Consider the following 19913-nt stretch of genomic DNA (forward strand, 5'->3'; position numbering starts at 1 on the left):
AATATTTAGTTTGCTGATAAGTTACACATTTTCTTTTTAAGGCAAAAGATTTGAAAATAAGCTTTTGTGGGATATTTCTAGGGAATCTATAATTGATTTAAATGATACATGAGACTTTTTTTTTTTCCAAACTGAACTGAGCTAGAAAAAAAAAATCTCTTAGAATAGCTGTATTTAGATTTTAATGAAACTAGGCAGAGAGGAGACTAAAGTGAATTTCCTTTTTAGTCTTTTAAATGAAAAAGTGCATCATTTGTCCTATATATCTTATTCATCATCTGTCACAGCAATGCATTCATTCCCAGGAGAGAGATAATGGATTCAGCAAGCCTGAGGAATGGAAGAGTGTCATTCAATGCAGATGAGTTTCAGTAATATTCTTATCACACACAAAAAAAATTGGGTTCCAAAACCCTAAGATTTAGAATTAGGTTGCTATAGATGTATTTAATTAAAAGTAGATTGTGTTAACCTATCTTTAAGTTAGAAATAGGTTTAAAATCTTAAATTAAATTTATCATTAGTTTTGTATTTAACTGGTATTCAGGACTTGTCTTTAATATGAATTTCTTATAAAGTTTAGTCACCAAAAGGTATATTCTAATTGAAATATTATAGTGAACACATGAAGAAAGTTTTCGAGAGAATTTTATTACCTACGTTTTAGATAGATATAATTTACATTTCCCTTCTGGAGAAAGTGACCAGACTTGTCAATTCTGAATACAACAATAAAGTGAGACCATACCTTCTCACTTTCCCTTGTATTTCAGTGGCACAGCGGCTGATCTGAACTAATATTTTAATGTTATTAACTGGTAGACTAGCTTCTTGTTTTAGCACTCTCCAGTGACTATTCATCTTCTTAAGTTATAGTGAATGACAAAATAAGTTATTAAAGCATAAAAACACACACGTGAGACTGTATATTGTTCAGATATATGGGCCAGATTACACACTGTCCCTTACCAAGTTTGTTTAAGGCTGCCCAGAGGAAATCAAAACACCTGACACATACTCTGTGCTTCAGAGTCAGTGTTTCTACTAAAACCAGTATGAACGAAGCTATGGTGCCTAGAGAAGTGAATGTAGCCAACCACTCTTCCTCCTCATGTCTTCCTCTACCCTGTGTCTGCATCTTCTCATTTCAGGATACAAAGATGCTTTCTTTGTTCCAACCAGGTGTTGAGGCCATACCAATCTGCCTGCCTGAGAGAAGCTGGAGGAATAGAGATGGGATAAGATTTGTAGCCACAATCTGATCATGCCTATGGTTCCTGCCCATCCACTCACCCCTGAGTCTTAACCCTGTAGTCTGAGGATTCTGAAGTTAGAAGATGTTACTTTATTCTTTATCCCTTTCTCTTTTGCCTACTTTTTCCTTTAGGTGCTTTATCAAACATGGGAAGTAAAACTTTATTATTATTATTATTATTTATGGTTAGGCCATGCTGAGTAGCACGAAAGTATCTCCAATTAATTGTACATATTAAATCAAAACAGACTCTGTCAAAAGCTAAACCTATTCACCACGACTTTCGTTTCATTTTGAAAGGAGTGACTTCTTTAGAAAATACTTCGTATTTGTTCTCCTTTTTCCTCATCTCCACAGGATGAGGAATCACAAGCTGAAATCTCCTGTAAATATACCATCATTACCCTGAAGGTAATTGCAACATTATAGAGTTGTTAATCTTTTCTCAATGAAGATTGAGATTCATTCACTCTCGGCGGCTTAGTAAGAAAGCATGCTCATGTGAGGCGTACAGAAAATTGGAAACCATTGTTGTAAGCAGATGGATTATCCTCATCTGTACTATATTTTCTTGCAGACTTCCATCATTAGCCTTGCAGGAAGAACTTGCTATATACAGTGTTAGACTGCTGGCAAGATCAAATGGAAATTTGCTTCTGAGTGCTTTTAGCATGATGCTTTCCATGAAGTACCTTCAGAGTTAATGCCTTAATTTTGCATTGCTTTTTGGAATCTCCCAAAAGTTTAAATGAAGACTATGAATAGTATAGTTTACATTGTGAAGAGTATTCCCTCACGGTGTTAACTTCTAAATGTCTTGCATGGAGAAGTAAGATTTCCAGTTGAAATTATATCAGGTTTACTCATTTTTTCCTATGTAATCAGTGGACTGAACATGGTTGCTTTAATTAGTTTTCCTTAGCTGTAATCATAATTCCTGAGGGAGGAATTAGAAATGAAGAAGTCCTTATTTTGGCTCATGGTTTCAGGGGTATCCATTCCATCACAACAAAGAATGTCAGGCATGGCAGAGCAACTGCCATTGTGTGGCAGTCAGCAAGACAAGGGACCCATTGCATCTGCAGGTTTCCCCTCCTTCCTCTCTCATTCATCTGTGTTCCCATCTGTGAGTTGGTCACACTGTCTTTTAGTGTGGGCCTTTCCACACTTGTTATGTATCCCCGCTTATTACCCTAATGGGGATACTGTCTTAGTCAGTGTTCTACCGCTGTAAAGAGACACCATGACCATGACAACTCTGATAAAAGAGAACATTTCACTGGGTCTGGCTTATAGTTTCAGAGCTGTAGTCAGTTCATGGCAGGGAGCATGGTGACAGCAGGCAGACGTGGTACTGGAGAAGAAGCTGAGAGTTCTACAGATGAATCTGCAGTTCAAAGGGTAGAGTCCATGACCATCATGGCAGCAGACATGCAGGGATGGCACCTATATATCTAATCTTTAAAAAGGTTAAACAGGCAAAGGCAGGAGGCAGGAATAAGGAGTTTGGGTCATGGGTCAGAGGTCAGGGGGCAGATGCAGAGGCAGACTCGATTTGGCACAGGCACTTGAAACCTCAAAGCTCATCCCCAGTGACACTCTTTCTCCCATAAGGTCACACTTCCTATTCCCTCCACAGTTCCGCCATTTGGGGACCATGTATTCAAATATCTAAGCATATGGGAAAACCCTTCTCATTCAAACCACCACAGTAATTTCGTGGCTTCAAAGCACTCAAATCTACAGAGTGCTAGAGAGAATGTCATTCTGTTGCTCTAGAGATCTCACTCTGCTCTGTGGAAAGCAGTTGGCCCAGGGAAAACTGATGTTAATGGTTCTATCCCTGGACTATTAAAGTTCTGGACTCCAAATCCCCAGTCCTGTAGTATGGAGTGCTCCATTATTGAAAACTTGAGCACCAATGTCTACAAGTAGAAAATTTCACACCAGGAAACTTGATTTCAACCATGAAATTACTAAAATTTGTATTAAGTGAATAAAATATACGTAAAAGCTAAATGAATTTTATATTTAGTCTTGAGTCCCATTATCAACATGTCTATTTTTTTATATATGTACTTCTCAATATAAAAAGAGTAGAAATATAAAACTCTTGTAGCACCAAGCATTTTAGGGATAATAAATACAAGCTGTTTATGTCTGTATGATAGCCTTCAGTGCTCAGGAAAAGCTGAAAAGCTAAAGGAAGCTTAGTCATGTAGTCTGATCAAAGAGTAGTGCAGTTAAACCAAGCCCTCAGTCCTGGGAAACTAGTGGGATGGCGGCCAGACAACATTGCCCGGCAGCATTAGCAGGTGGATGTAATTAGAACAATAGGTTAATGATTTTGTTTCAAAGTTAAGAGTTGTATGAATTTGATCAGTGGTTCAGTTTACAAGACTATTTGCCTTAATTTATATTAAATATAGTTTTCTTAAATTAAAAGCTAAAAATCATAATAGTAAATAGTTAAACTGTTTCTTTAATGGAATTACCTTTAATGGCAGTTGGCTTTATTCTTGAACACGTTAAGCCTCCACATAACTTGACAGTATTTTCCTGAAATTGAGTCTCTGATTTCTGAAATGGGAGTGGGAAAAGATGTGAAAAATGATGGCCTCAAGGTTTTTAAAATCCAAATTGAAACTTGTACTACAAAGAGAGAAGTTTAACCTGAGAGTCTCTGCCTCTATCAGCATGACACAGAGCAGCAATTGAAGTTTTCTTACACCCCACGGCTCTAATAAACACATTGGTTCATTTAAAAGGGATTCAGCTTTCTCTTGGATTTTGGAACTCAGAAAAGAAGGAACACAGTCTAATGCATTACATGCTATATATGCTCTAAATGTATGAGTCATGTATAGAGGACTGTTCTAGATGCCAGTAGTGTTTATATATAGATAATTAAGCATTTTATAAATGTATAGAAGATTGGTTGAGTGGAAATAATCTACTGAAATGGAACTTATGTACAAACATAATATATATCTAATTTATACAAATTATGTAACTTCTATATATTATGCATGTTATTTTGGAATTTATAACATAGAGAATATTAAGAACCTATCTTAAATGATAAATACACTTAAGCCATATAGTTTTTAATTTAATATGCTCTTGCTACTTTTAGTTATAGATTTGATATAGATCCTGATTAATTGGAAAAATTAACAGAAATAACCATCTATATTTTATGTTTTTGAATAATTTATCTCATTTGATAAAACACAAATAATTTATATATTATTAAGGTATAAGGAGAATGCCATTTATTATAACCCATCAAACAAAGTTGAAGTTTTTATTAGTTCTACTTTTTATTAAAATTTCAACTACCCAATTAGGTTAATATTGTCTTGATTTGGCATAAAAAGTTGAAACATTATTTTAGATTATAATTGGTGACTTCTTAATTATGTGTGAAGTTCTGTGTTAGGTTATTGAATATTGAATAATTATAATTTATGTACATACCTAATATATTTAATTTATATGGATCATATAAATTCTATTTATTATACATGTTGTTTTGAAATTTATAACAAAGAATATTAATACTCTATCTTAAAAGAGAAACTTACTATGCCAAATCCAGACCACTTTAACCTAATTAGGTAGCTGGAAATTTAACAAAATGCAGAATAAGAAAAACCCCTCAACTTTGTCTTATGGTTTATTATAATTTATGGATCTCACAACGCTTATACCTAGATCTCTGAATTTAGATACCTTACAGTAAGAAGAACTAAATACAGTTTCCTGTAACCACTTAGGTGTGTGTGGGGAGTTATACTGGTCACTCCTATTGATGCACAAGTTGGCTATAGCCATAGTTTTACAGCAGTGTGTTGTGTGATACACTATTATAAAATTCAGCTTATAACAGTGGTGGTATTCACTTGTCACGGATGAATCTGTGGATCAGTGAGAGTGACTGTGTTTTAATCATCTAATAAAAGGAGAGAAGGAAAGCTCTTAAGATATTTTGATGAGAGACGAGGCTGGTAGTGAAGAATCGAAGAAAATTGTTGGAATTCCTTTCTTCTTCTTTTAAAAATTATTTTCTTCTCAAGAGTTTCACACATCTATACAATGAAGTATGATCACATCAAACCCCCATTTCCGTTCCCGAACTCCACTACATCCCCAACAAGTTTCCTTCCAAGTTCATGTCTGCTTTTTTTTTGTTTGTTTTCTTTCTCTTCCCTATTAATACAAACAAACAAATAAACAAAAAAACTACTAAAATCAGTTAGTGCTTTCCATGTATGGGACCATCCACAGGAGCATGGGAAATTGACCAGTGGGAATATGATCTCAGAAAGAATGGTTTTTCTGTCCCTCTGCATCTATCAGTGGCAGTAGCCCTCAGGAAGGGGCAGAGCTTCAGTTCTTCCCCCAGTTATGCTGAAATTTTGGCCACTTTGACCTTATGCAGGTCTTGTGCAGGTAACCCCCACTACTGTTAGTTAATGGAAATCTCCATCTAAGTTTATTTTGAGAAATAGAACTATAAATAGGCATACACACACACACACACACACACACACACACACACACACACACACACACACACACACATTGCTCTAATCCCATTTAGTCCCAGCTGCTGAGACCTCTAGGTCCACGACATTCAGTGTCATGACTACTGACTGCATTTCTTTGATACTATATAGACTTTGCTCTTGAGTATTTCATGTCTTTTCAACCTTGACTTTCTACCATGCCTGCTCTATAGATCTGTAGCATTGCAGACATCAAACTGTCTAATTTTTCTTCTGGGACTATGGGGGAAAAAAAAAATCACATGGTCTTGTGCAGCACTGCTTGTCCAGTATAGATTCACGGTTGCCAACTGCACAGAAATCGATTGCACACTTCTGACTCCACTCTCTCCACTCTCTACCTATCTATTTATTTTCCTCACACTGTCTGGGATCCTGCTCTTATTTTAGCATGGCACTGTTCTCTTTTATCGTAGCACTTAGTCTGATTTCTCTGAGAGAACAGAAGCCAGGTGAAAGGCAACATTTCAGCCACCAACTGTCCCTCCTCAATGCTGTTTGTATTTATATGTGCTTATAAAAGTTAATATAAAAAGTGATGTTACAGATCAATGCATTCACTCCTTTTTACCCTTGCCTCTTTGACAGTGTAAATCTGTGTTCATTTCCTCTTTCTGTGCTGCTTCCACTTCTGTTTACAGAGTTGCCACATCTCTCCTTCCTGAAGTATATTTATAAAGAAAAGGCTGTCCTTAATTCACTTCTGTCCTAATTCCTCTTCCCCCCAAAGACTTATTTTATTACTTATTCATGTGTATCTCTATGTGTCCGAGCACATGTAAGGAAATGTCTGCGAAACCTCAACAGAGTGTCTCCTGTTGACAGTTCTACTCACACTGCTTCTTATCCATATTAACTGAACTAGCTTCCAAATATGCATACTCTCTTACTCCTTGTACCACTGTGGTTTTCAGCAGTGACTGGAGAGGGCTACTGGAGCCTAAGGAGGCTTGGCCAAGTGTTCCACTGCAAATGTAAGTAAGTTGAAATCTGAGAATAAGAATTGGGAATTAGAAATTTGGAAATCACCATGAATTCAGCCTGGGACCTTTTAGGCACTGATCTGATCTTGAAGAAATGGAGGAAGAATTCGAGAACCTGGGCTGTCAGTGCCCAGGATGTGCACATCACATCTTGGATGTGAAGAGAAATTTGCTTCATTGTACCAATTTATTGTGTTTGAATGTTGGAAACAAAAGGGCCAGGATGGGATGTTCAGAATCCTCAGAGCATCAAAAAAATCATTGAAATAACCTACTGAGAGAGCTATGAGGAATGAATTCAGGCAGGAATTATTCTTAAGGAAAGGGAAGAGGGAAATAAAATCAAAATCAGAGACCGGGGAGAGTTCTTTCTGTGCAAGCATGAGAACCCAAGTTTAGATCCCTAGTCCACACATTAAACACCAGGAATAGTGTTTACCATTACCCCAGCCTCGGACCAGTGGGTCTTGGGGCTTCCTTGGCCAGTTTTTTTAAAAAAAGGCATCTTCAGTATTCAGTATGAAATCCTTTTTTAAAATAAAAACCAAAACAAAAGCAAATCAATCAAATAGAAACTTGGTAGAAGTAAGTGAGGAAGAACACTGTCACCTGTGTCCTCTTCAGTAAACAGAAGCAGGAAGTGGTGTAGGTAGATGCCTGTCCTACTGAGGGGCCTTTTCTCTGACAGATCCAGTTTTCTCTGCAATAATAAACTCCTGTCTTCTGCAGGTATTGTACTTATTGAAATCTGCCCAATAGGATCAAGTGAACTATTTCTCTCCGTGTGCCTCTCTCCTCTGTCTGTCTTTGAATCTATGTCTGTCTGTCTCTACATTAGCACTCCCCAGTCCTTTCTTCCTCCCTCCCTCCTCCCATTTTTCCTCCTCCCCTTCTTTCTTATCCTGCTCTTCCTTTATTTTATTGCTATTTCCCATAAGTTCATATGCCAAGATTACTGCTAGGTTCATTGTCAGTAGGAAGGCTTGCTAACATTTAAGGTTGAAAATGGGCATGATGACTCAGGCGGGCCTGCATTTCTTGCACTCAGAAAATAGTTGTTGGAGGAAAAGGAGTTCAAATCCACCTTCTGCAATGTAGACCTTAATGTTGGCCTGGCTGAGATCATCTCACAGAAAATAAACCATCGCAAGAAGAATTCCAGCTTGACATTCCAGGGAGAAGCCTAACTAAGCAATGTGTCCCTTACTTAGAGGCTGAGAATGACGACGACGTATCCTGGCAGTATGACCCCTCACCTGGGATTTGGACCTAGACTGTTCTTGTAGTACAGCAGTCATGGGCTGACTTACAGCAAACACACATATAGGATTAAGCTTTCCTACTAAAGCAAAAACAAACATAAGACAAAGCAAAACCAAAATAAAACAGGAAAACTAAACAACACACACACACATACACACACACAAAATTACATGCAAAATATGTTTCTCAAAGTGTAAGGTTCTAAGACAAGAAACTGTGCAAAAGCAAAATGCAGCTCTGAGCCTGCCATGAGTTGCGTTATGAGCGTTGCGGTGCTCTATCATGCCTGTGTTTATATATGTCCAAGGCCAGAGCATTGGGAGCTAGAGTCTTTGGAATGTAATTAGATCTTGAGGGGAGAGCTTCTAGGAAGGGAAGAAGTGTCTTCTAAATCATGGATGTGCGAGAGAAGACTTCTTTCTCCCCTGTAAGGCTGCAGCATAAAGATAGCACTCCTCTGCAGGAAGAAGAAAACCCATGTTAAGAACCTGGCATTCTTGCTCCCTGATCTTGTTGCCTGGCCTCTAGGACTGTGAGGGGAAGAACAGTGTAAGTATCTGTTGTTGTAGCCCAAGGTGACTGAGACAGATGATTTCTGAGTTTCTACTGGAGACAGCTGACAGTTGGATCTAGATGGCTTATGTATGTCAGAGAGTAAGAAGAGAGACGGAAACAGGCGTCTGATCCTGACCTTGTCAGAAGCTCCGAGACTTTTGCCTTGCTACCCTTGCTCTTTGAGCCTGCTTCGTTATCCACCCAGTGAAAAGTCTAATGCTGTCTAGGACTTCTGAGATAATTGGATCAGATATTGAATGCCCAGCAAAAGGAGAACCCATAACTGCTGCTGCTGCAGTCATTTTCACCAGACCACCTACTTAACTGCTATTGTAATAGTTTTTTTTTTTTTTTCCATCATAATAAAACTATTCCTGTATCATTAGGTATAAGATAGACTCTGGGCCTTGACTCCCATCAGTATAAAAAAGAAAAGCATATAGAATTTTTTATATTTGCCAGTTCTACTCCCCTGACCCAGTGAATAATATTTATTCACATGGGAGACATCAACATATAGCTTCTCTTACTTGACCTTCCTAGTTGGACAGTTCTAAATGTTATCTCCTTTTATATAGTTAACTCTATGACTTAGCTTCCAGTATATTTTTGAAGGTTTAGAATTTATAGGATGCAAGATTTTTGTTGATTGTTGGTTTTATTGTCTTTTTTCTGTTTCTTTTCTCCACTTCTCCTTTTATTTTTGAGATAAGGCCTATTTATTTATTTATTTATTTATTTATTTACTGTATGTGAGTACACTATTGCTCTCTTTAGACACACCAGAAGAGGGCATCAGATACAATTACAGATGGTTGTGAGTCACCATATGTTTGCTGGGAATTGAATTCAGAATCTCTGGGAGAACAGTCAGTGCTCTTAACCACTGAGCCATCTCTCCAACCCCCAACCCCCCCCCCCTTTTTTTCTTGATAGTGTAGGCTAGGCTGGCTTAAATCTCATCTGTAGCCCAGGCTTTCCTTACATTCTCAGCATTCCTGTCTCAGCCTCTTAAGTGTGGGTCTCCAAGTTTTAACCCCATACCATCTCAAGATAAAGTCTTAGGTCATTGTCAATAGCTTTGTGTGCATCTGTTGGTAACCATCTGTACAGATGTACCTAGCTTGGACTCTAGATGGAAAGATGGTTATATGTATTTAATTTTGGTTCAAACTCTTTTTGTCTGCTCCCTCCAGCCCTAAATCCTCAAATTGCCCTACCTTGGCAAGCCTTTAAACTTTAAGTCATTTTCTCTTCAAAGACATCTTTGTCCATCAAAGTTGGCTTTTCATTCTATCTATTGACCAGGCTAACTTCTTAGTGTTAAATTTTTATATGTCTCCCTATGTGGCCTTTTCCATGACAAGATCTCTAACAGAACTTGATTTGAGTCCAAGGCAAAGATCAATGAACACAAACAAATAAAGGAAGACTACCTGAGCTTTGTTTCTGAGTTATTTTTAACAGTTTCATTCAGATATTTCTCAATATGAGAGAATTCTTACAGCATGCATTTTTCCCGACTTAAAGTATACAATTCCCATACTTTTAGTAGAATTGAAAACTAGCTTGTGTAACATCATTCTCAGTTTTAAAACTTTATTTCAAAAGAATCCTGCTATGTATTCTAGGTGCCATTTTATAAGTGTCACAGTACTCAGGCAACAATATACATTTTTGCCTATAAATTTGCCTAACATCAATATGTTGTATAGTGTATAACAAACACTCCTTCCACATAGCCCCTGGGCCTCACTCCTCCACTCCCCCCACCCCCGTTTTCAAATTCATCACCTCTTCTTTTTCATGAATTGATGTTACATCTAACATTCTATTAAATACACAATACAACCTGTTACTTGTGTGTTTTCCGAACTGACCATTTGGTATTAGATAACCGGTTGATGTGCTGTTCCCTGAGGCAGTCCTTAGTTGCCCATAGTTCTCTGAGGGTCAGGGAGTTTGCTGTGACATTGTGGCTTCTAGGACTATGAGAAGCTGTACCCAGAATGCCTCATGAACATGGATAGGGGAAGTTCTTATTTCCACACAAGCAGCTCTCAGCCTTTAAGAACTGAATTCTGCGCTATGGAGATGGCTCAGTGGCTAAGAGAGCTTTCTGTGCAAGCATGAGGATTTGAGTTCAAATCCTCAGCTCCCACATCCAACTCAGGTACGAGCAAACATGGCTGTCACCCCAGTGTTGAGGATGGACACTGGTAGATCCTTGGAAGCCAGGTTAGCAGAAAAGCTTGACTTTCTTTTTCAGTGAGAGATCATGGCTCAAGTGACTAAGGCAAGGGGCAATAGAGGCAGATACTTGATGTCCTGCTGTGGCTTATGCTTGTGTGGATATGTATCCACACACATCTGCACACATAGGCTCACTCAGGCATACACCACACACTTATGTCATACAAAAGAGCTGAGTCCTGTGTGTTGGACTCAGGAGAGTAGAAGGTTAGAGGGGCTCAGGCATGTAGGGATATGTCGAGCAGAGCACTTCTACTTTGATTTGTTTTGTATAGTTTCCATGTTGGAATCCTCTACAAAATTTATTGTAAGAAAATTGAATGGCTTCTGCTGCTAAAAGTAAATAGGTTGGTAAATAAATAAATGCTTTGATTGCCACTGTATTAAACCTCAAAGAAAGCCACATTATTATCTTCATTTCAGTAAAAGTAGAAATTAATGAAAGAAATTTAAGAGGAAATGTAATACAATTCAATTTATCCCAAATAACAATAAGGTTAAAGAGGATAATCAGTGTCCCAATTACAGCCTATTTTTGAAAAGAAATGAAAATGTTATTGTTCCAGCCAGAAAAATAATGAGAGAAAACTTCTCTCATGCTGGCTGTGCATCTGACCCGTGGCAAACAGAAAATGATGTGTCTGTTTTCTCAGTCCTCTCAAAGATGGTGCAAGTTCTGCTCTTGATGCACTGAAGAGGAATTTATTTACTGTACACTGGGGATCCTTAGGGTACTAGAGCTTAATTCTTTCAGTGAACCTGGCTAAGCAACACAGGTGAGGTGTGTTATTAAAATGGTAATCCCTGGTTCTGCTGAGGATATGGGTAGTTGAACATTCCCCTGTGTGGCTGGTAGGAGTGGGAATGGGAACTGGTAACCCAGAAAGTAGTTTTTTAATCTGTATTTGAAACCCCCAATATGTGAAGATCTGATGTCCTTTGCCTGATCGCATCACTTTATACTTGATAGTAAAGAAAGCTATTTGGCCTGGTGCTTCTGCACAGAGACCTGATACCATGAGTTTTTATTATGGCACTTTTGGAAAGGCAGATAAGTCCTATATTTTTGTTCATCTGGCTTCAATGGGATAAATATTTTGCTTGTCTTGTTTCATTTATTTTTCTGCCTGGTGTATATATTATTTTTTCTGATCTTAGAGAAAAATCATCGTAGATGTTATTTCAGATTCTCATTTCAGCTTTAATAGTTTTACAACATGCACATCTCTATCCATGACTTTCTACATATTTCTTGAAGTTGACATAAGAAGTGTTTTTCTGTTCACCTAGAAAATGAGCTTTGTAGTTTCATGTTCATCGGCTCTGATACACAGCTGTAACTTCCTTGTATGACACCCTATTATGTCACTCGCCCATCTACCTAGGTATTACTCATTCTGTAGCTTATTTAAAAATTGCTTGCTTATTATTATTGTTTTGCTTTTGCAACTAACTTTTCAGGGAGCATTTCCAAATAGACTCCCATATTGATTTAGGGGAATTTGTGATATTGCCTGGGAATAGACTTGCTGGGCTATTGAGTTAGTATCACTCGAGTGCCAAGGTGTTTTGGTCCTTTATACCTTCTGTAGCAATGCTCTTTTATGTCCTTAATGGCTGTTTGATATTTTGAAACTTTGCCTTCTTTTTTTCTGTTTGTTTGTTTCTTTGTTGCTTGTATTATGTTTTTCAAATGTTTCTCCCCCTGTTCCCTAAATGATTAAATATAGATGTTAGATTGCATTGGTAGTCTATCTATTAGGGAGATAAGCTTGTGTTTTAGTGATCAAATTTAGCAGTCCTTTCTTTAACATTTTAACTCATTAACCAATTATTTAATTATTTTTTTGTATATGGTTCATTTGAGAAACAGAAATCTTCCCTATCCATACTAAGTTTGTAAACACCTTTCTCAGTTTGTTTTCTTCCTAGGTATTCTACAGCTTTGTCAGATGTGTGCGAATGATTTAGGGGTGTGTGAGAAGGTTTTGATCAGTTTCTCTTACTTGCAGTAAACATAACCAGTTGCTTTCATATTGGCTTAAGTATTGTAATTGTGATTCTTCTCCATGTGCAGGGTTGACTGTTGCTTATAGGGGATGCTCTCCTTCATCTGAAGCTTAGTAAGCCATTACTCCATATTTGAGGTTAGCTCTCTACCTTTCTGACTGATGCATTTCTCTATATTTTATTTGAGCTATTTCTGTATATTTTATTTGAGCTAATGCATATTCTCATGAATTTTGTTACATAAAAATTATTTCAATAGACTATTATGAACATGTGTATACCTTATGCAATAGACTAGAATGTTCTTTCTCATATAATTTTTCTTTGTTGGTATTAATTTAAAATGACTTTTTAATTTTGTATTCACAAATAAATGGATTAAAATTTGAAAGTGCATTTGAAATTGGTAAAATTTGTGTTTGATTTGAGCAAACCGAAGGTAAACTCTTAGAAGCGTTTTAAAATTATTTTTACTTATGTTTAAAAATTATATTTAGGTACATGTATGCAGGCATGTATGTGTGTCTGTGTGTGTCTGTCTGTATTAAGGTGTGTGTAATGAAGTCCTGGATCATACTGTAGGATTGGTTTGTCCTTTCTCCTGTGCTTGCCTCAGGGATTGAGTTCATGTCACTAAACTTGGTGGCAAACACCTTTACCCCCTAAGCATCTTGCTACCTCGGAAAAGCGTTTCTTACAAATTTTGAACTATCCTATGTTTTTCTAAGTGGCTCATAGAATACTTTATTATCAGAAAAGAGTTTTTTTTTTTTTTTTTTTTTTTAAATAATGTTAGTTTTACAGGTCAGCACTATGTTATATCTTACTTTAAATTCATAGTCCTCCCAAGTTATTGGTTACATGATTTTTATGTTTTTAGGTGGTTGGAATCCATTTTCTCACCCATACAAAAAGCTGGAGTATGGAAAATGGGAGCTGTATATCCCACCCAAGCCGAATCAATCACCCGTGATACCTCATGGGTCCAAACTGAAGGTATGTTCCCTCCTGTCTTTTTGTTTGGTTCTTTCTTTTCGAAGTATTTGCATATAGCCAAGCCTGCCCCAAACTCAGTCTTAGATGTGTACCACAATACCACTGAGGTGGCCCGTTTAAGGCTAGTTTTGAAGGACTGTATTCCATAGCTGGTTCTTTCTTAGTTCTGCACGTTTGCCTATTCTGAGAATTGTGTGGATTTGCTATCTTTCAGAAATATTATATGTTTCTTTCCTTTATCTTATTGAGACAGTTTTATGAGCCCAGATACTTCTCTGGCTATTAAAATTAAGTGTTGAGTAAATGAATTTCAAAATGTGATTTCTATGTAAGTGGTAAAATAATTAAATCTCTTTGTGAGCTTTTGAAATCCAAAATTTCAACTCTGAAATCTTCAGAATCAGAAGCCCTTTGAGAGCTGACAGGATGACAAACTGGGAAAATTCCATACCATGAAATTTTGTTTCTTACATAAATTGTCAAGGATCTCTAATGCTTATCTTCAGGCCATGTGTGTAAGGCAGAGATGAAATATGCATGAATTTTGTGTTTAGATTTCCTCTCTAAGATGCCTCATTTAAATGCAAGTATTAAAAAGATGTTCCTAAATATTTTGATAAGGTTTACTTAGCCTGTCCCAGGGATGAATAATTTATGCTAACTTTACCTTGGGTGTCTCCCTCTTTACTCTTGATCGAAGTGTCAGAAAGATGGCTCAGAGGTTAAGAGTGCTGGCTGCTCTTCCAGAGGTCCTGAGTTCAGTTCCCAGTATCCTCATGGTGGCTCACAACCGTTTATAATGAGATCTGGTGCCCTCTTTTGGCATGCAGGCATATGTATGGGCAGAACACTTTATATATACTAAATATATCTTTTAAAAATAAAGCCAATTACTGGATTACAGCAGGGAGATATTAAGTAAATATTAGGTAAACTGTTCTTTCTTCTGTATGAAACTCTAAAATTTATGGTGAGAGTAATTAAGAAGAGACTCTGATACAAGATATTATTACTAGTGTTTAGACATTTCAAATGCTAAGGGTACACTTAGCTGCTACTGTGATGCTAAACAGTGACATGTTTAATTATTCATGTTTGAAAACTGATGTACCTTTTGGGGGAAGCTATTAAAATCTTTGTAAAAGACAATTGATAGGAACTTTTTGGCCCCTTACCCTGATGTTATCCCTGGGTATTCTCGCTTGGTAATTAAGAGCTGTGGTTTAAGCAGGACTTGAAAATTTATTTCACTCCACAAAGGAATTGACCTTTTTTATTGTGAAAGTCTCTTATGAATTATCTTGTAACCATTAACAAAATAAGCATTATCTACCACTAAAGTTATAATTTTGTTCTCTGCAAAACACTTAAAATTTTCAACTGAACTATTGAAAAAAGACTTTACTACTTATATCACGTTATAAATAAAACCTTTAAATTTTAATTCAGTAATATTTAAAGATAAAATGGTATAAAATAAATTAAACATTCATGCTCTTAAAGATACAAGGAAGACCACTTTCCTGAAGGATAATTACATTCACATTATTCATATTCTTTATACTTCAATGTATATTATTTAAAACATTTTGTTCACTATTTAAAAATGTATACTGATAGTACCGTTATTAAATCTAAAAAAAGAAATTAGCAATTTTCATAGTTATTAAGTATCCTTTTTTGTTTATGTATTATTCTTACCTGTCCTTGAAGTATAAGTGAACACACACACACACACACACACACACACACACACACACCTGCACACACCAACACTCACATGTAGCATGCATGTTTTAAAAATAGAAAGTGCTATTGGATTAAAAAATGAATAAACAATATATTCATTGTGTGATGTGTATGACAGCAACAGAAACTTACAGGGGGCAGTGACTCTCAATTTAAAAGTCCATCAGAGCTCGCAGGAAGAAAGTCTTTGTAACCCCGTGTGCTGAGTGAATATAGGTGTGCATTCATCCAGCTCCAAGGGGGGACGCAAATGTCACACTCTAACAGTACACCTTAAATTGGTATTATCTTCAAGAAAGTTATTTTCATACGTGGGCATGCAAGGAAAAAACTGGGAAGTTCATAAGACCACTGAGTTAGAAGTCTCAAGAATGTAACCCCCTCTCTGCCACTAGAAAAAGAATTAATAACTGGAAACCCTGTGGGAGGACGATGCCATCTTGGTAGGAGCACTGGACTTGGGTTGAGAAGTAAAGGTAGTTTGTAACAGCCTTCCGGGGATGGGGCCAGAGGAATCAAGGAGACGCTGATCTGGTCCCTCATTCCCCTTTTATCTCCAGTATCTTGTTGGAGCCTGACACTGGCCAAAGCTCTTAGGAATCAGAATTCCCGGACATTGGGTTCACAGAGGCCACACCTGTACATCAGAGTCATGGGTAAAGAGATCAGGAAGCTAAACTGAACAGATTCACTGGGGGAATACTGAAGATTTTCTTCCCATATACTAGCCCTGGCCTTGCCTCCTGCCTCACTGCCTCACCTCCCACCTCAACTCCCACATCGCCTCTTCCCCCCACCCTCTCCTCCTTCTCTTCCCCTCCTTCTTCTCCTCCCCCTTCTCCTCCCCTCCCCTCCCTCTCCTCTACTCTCTTTTCATGTCCCCTCCCCTCTTTCACTTCTCTTCTTTTACTATTCTAATTAAAACTAACAGACTAGCAATGATATTTAGAGTTAACTTATTTTCTTTGTCTCATATTTATGCCCTCTAACTACTCCTTACCAATCAGTAAAAGAATATGCACCAGGGGCTTCTTGGCCCCAGGCCTTTAACATTCACAAAGGCTTATCTGTCTTATTAGTAAAAGCTGCCATAACAGAATGCTGTCGAATGGCTAGCTCAAGTAACAGAGATGTACTTGCTCCTAGTTTGAGTTGCTGGAAGTCCTCGAGGCCATGATTATGTTCTAAGATATCCCTTCCTAATCTCAGAGGGGGCTTGTTTGTTTTCTCACATGTCAGAGGAAGGAGGGCAGAGTATTAGAGAGTACATGTGTGTAAACTCTACTGAGGTTTACAAGGGCTCTGAGCCCAGTGTACTTTGTTTCTCCAAATAGACTTGATGAATTCCCAGGGTCCCATCTCTAAGTAACATCATCTTAGGAGTTCTTTCCCTTATAAATTTAGACAGATGTAATTTGTTGCATAGCAGGATGATCCTGCTTTTCAACTTTAAAACATTGTTAGATGTTACATCATTGATTGTTGGAAAAGAAGCATAAAACCTAATAGCTACATTTGAGATTTTGACAGTTCAAAAAAAAATTAGAAGTTATGTTCATCTGTTTCCATCCTTTATTATATTACTAGGAAAGAAGTGAGTACTTGTAAAAGGTAAATTTACAAGATTACAAAGTTAATGTGTTATTTTATGTTGTATCTTCATTTGGAGTCTATCTAACTGCGTGGGTCATATTCTGAAATGTACTACACTGCACATCAGGATAAGAGTTCAGAAGGAAAACAGGAGTGGAGAGACTGGCCCAAATAAAGTAGAGTGGGAAACAGGTCCCGGATCTAAAATTTCATGCTGTAACATGTTCTATAGATCATTGTCTGGAAACTGACCTCCATATTTTTTTTTTTTTTAGCATTCTGGAAGACAGAATATTAACTCTTTCCTGATAACCAAAGGGAGCAATAGATAGTTTTGGGAGAGAGTCTGGGGGATATGATGAAGTAGATTAAAAGTAATGACTGAGAACCAGAATGAGCTGGATAGGCATAAAGATGCAATGAAGAGGTCTGTGCTGGGGATGTAGCACAGAGGAGTTTCCTGTCAGTCATTGCCTAAGAAGATTGATCAGATAAGTTGTGATCCTTCATCTTTAGAACATTTCATGTACTCTGTCATTGTCAATTTTCCTCCCTTTCTACCGTTTCGTGCTTTTAAGGATACCTAATATTTGTATATAGAATCTCCGAGATTTTGTCTTTTTCTCTTAACCTATGCATCATTTTGACTTTCTGTTACACTTTGAAAGATGATCTTGTCTTTTAGCCGCTTTGATTTACTGGGTATACTTTGAAAGTCTGTAAGGATTTGCTTTTGACTTCTACTTTTAAGTTAGGTTATATTATTCAGTACTTCTCTTATTTTCCTGTGTTTGTTTTTAATCTCTGTATGCCATTTCTCAAGTTGTACTCACCACATGATGATCTATGATTATGGAGTCATATTTTAAATTTAGTTTGGAAAGGCCTTTATTTCTATCTTGTGAGTTTCATGGTTAGATCGTCAATGAACAGCCTGGCTTTGAACTGCTGGGAGCGAGTGAAGGGTTCTGATTTGTTTTGTTGTGTTTTTTGTTTTTTTTTTCTCCCCTCTGGCAATGTTTTCCTTTCCTTGAGCTGAAATTTGCAATATATTATGCTTATTGGGCAGACTGGGCAGAGCTCACCCAACAGAGGGAGGGCTGTATACTAGTTTATTGACAGGGAGCTAAGAGCAAGAAATATGGAGGAGTGGTCTACTTACTTTCAGTCAGGTTATTCCCAGCTATCTGCTGAGCTCCTGATGGAGGAACGCAGAGGGCTATATAGAGACCTGATTGGCTAACAGGAAGGCAGCACCCAGCAGCCGCCATGTGTTCTCATTTTAAACCTGATCTTCTTCCAGGCCCCAAGGGCTCCTGGATGCTGAGTCCTTCAGAGGGCCTATGGGAGTGTGGTTAGAAAACTGGTATGTTAGGCTTCTTCCTCTGTAAGGTGAGAGTATGGATTTGCCTTCCTTCTTCATTTTTTTTAAAAATGTATGTTTATGAATGTTTACCTTCATACATATAGGTAACACATACATGCATGTCTGGTATCCATGTAGGTCGGAACATGGCAAAGCATTCCTTGGTTGTGCGGTTTCTGGGAATCAAACCCAGGTCCCCTGTGGGATCAACAAGTGCTGTAAACCACTGAGCCATCTCTGTAGCCCATTTTCTTTTTCCTTTTTGTTTAGTTTCCTATCCTTTTAACTGCTTTCCATTTTTATAAAATTTCATTGCAATTTATGATTTTTTTTTTTTTTTTTTTTTTTTTTTTTTTTTTTTTTTTTTTTTTTTTTTTTTTTTTTGCCACTACTTATTTGCTTGGGCGAGAAAAGAAACCATGGGGAATTTGTGCTTTTTAATTCCAACTTCAAAATAACCCCTCTAAGATGCAAGAAGCGGAGAGCACATCTGCTCAGTAGAATACTTAATGAGTTGAGGCTTCCACTGTGTCCATGCTTTCCCGTAGTGTACACTGATTATAAGATTCTGGCCATTTTTATTATTTGTCGCATGCAATGTCCTTACTTATTATTATAGGTGATATTTCTTTTTTCTTCTGTGACCCACAGAAAATCCTCATTCACATCATTTGTTACCCAGTTCAACTTAATCAACCTTAAGACCCTGAAACATCTAATTTTGGAGAGAGTGCCCAGGTAGAATTAGATGTTTCCCTTTACTGCAGATGTGATGATTCTTTGTGTTTGCAAATACAATGAATGTTAATGAACTCAAACAAAGGAGCAGAGAAGGGCCTCTTTCCTGTAGACGAGAATAAAGCCCTGTTAAGAATTGACTCTTCTTCACTCATTTCTTGCGTGTGTGTGCGTGTGTGTGCGTGTGCGTGTGTGTGCACGCGCATGTGTGTATGTGCATGTAAATTCCTAAGCACATTGATAGGAAACACAAAAAAATTGTAAATATATAAAGTAATATTGTAACTTTATCTGTTTTTTATTTGTGGCTGCAAAGAGAAGTCGGAAAGTAGATGTGTTCCTTTTTATATTTTATGCTTTTACCTATAACTTAAGAACAATCTTTTTTGGCTTTTTCTTTCCTAATATAGTAGTTAACAAGCATTGAATTTTATGAATTTCTTTGTATTGGGAGAATTACACTGTAAGTTCTGGACACAAGGAAGGAAGGGAGGAACAATGGCAGTATTTTTCTTGACTTTGTAGTACAGTAAAAGAGAAAACAAAACCAAGCAAAGCATTTATTACTATGTGTCCTAAAC

At 37.3% G+C, this 19913-nt stretch overlaps 1 protein-coding gene across 1 annotated transcript in view; it reads left to right on the forward strand.

The window, feature by feature from the left end:
• Gbe1 (1,4-alpha-glucan branching enzyme 1) overlaps positions 1-19913 on the forward strand; it is a 231774-nt gene that overhangs the window by 60766 nt on the left and 151095 nt on the right. Inside the window, exon 3 of the mRNA XM_021209248.2 lies at positions 13771-13886. Within this exon, the coding sequence (XP_021064907.1) occupies positions 13771-13886 (116 nt within the window). The remainder of the gene's footprint in view (positions 1-13770; positions 13887-19913) is intronic.

This window comes from Mus pahari, chromosome 12, assembly GCF_900095145.1.
Source record: "Mus pahari chromosome 12, PAHARI_EIJ_v1.1, whole genome shotgun sequence".
In the NCBI taxonomy this organism is placed as follows: domain Eukaryota; kingdom Metazoa; phylum Chordata; class Mammalia; order Rodentia; family Muridae; genus Mus; species Mus pahari.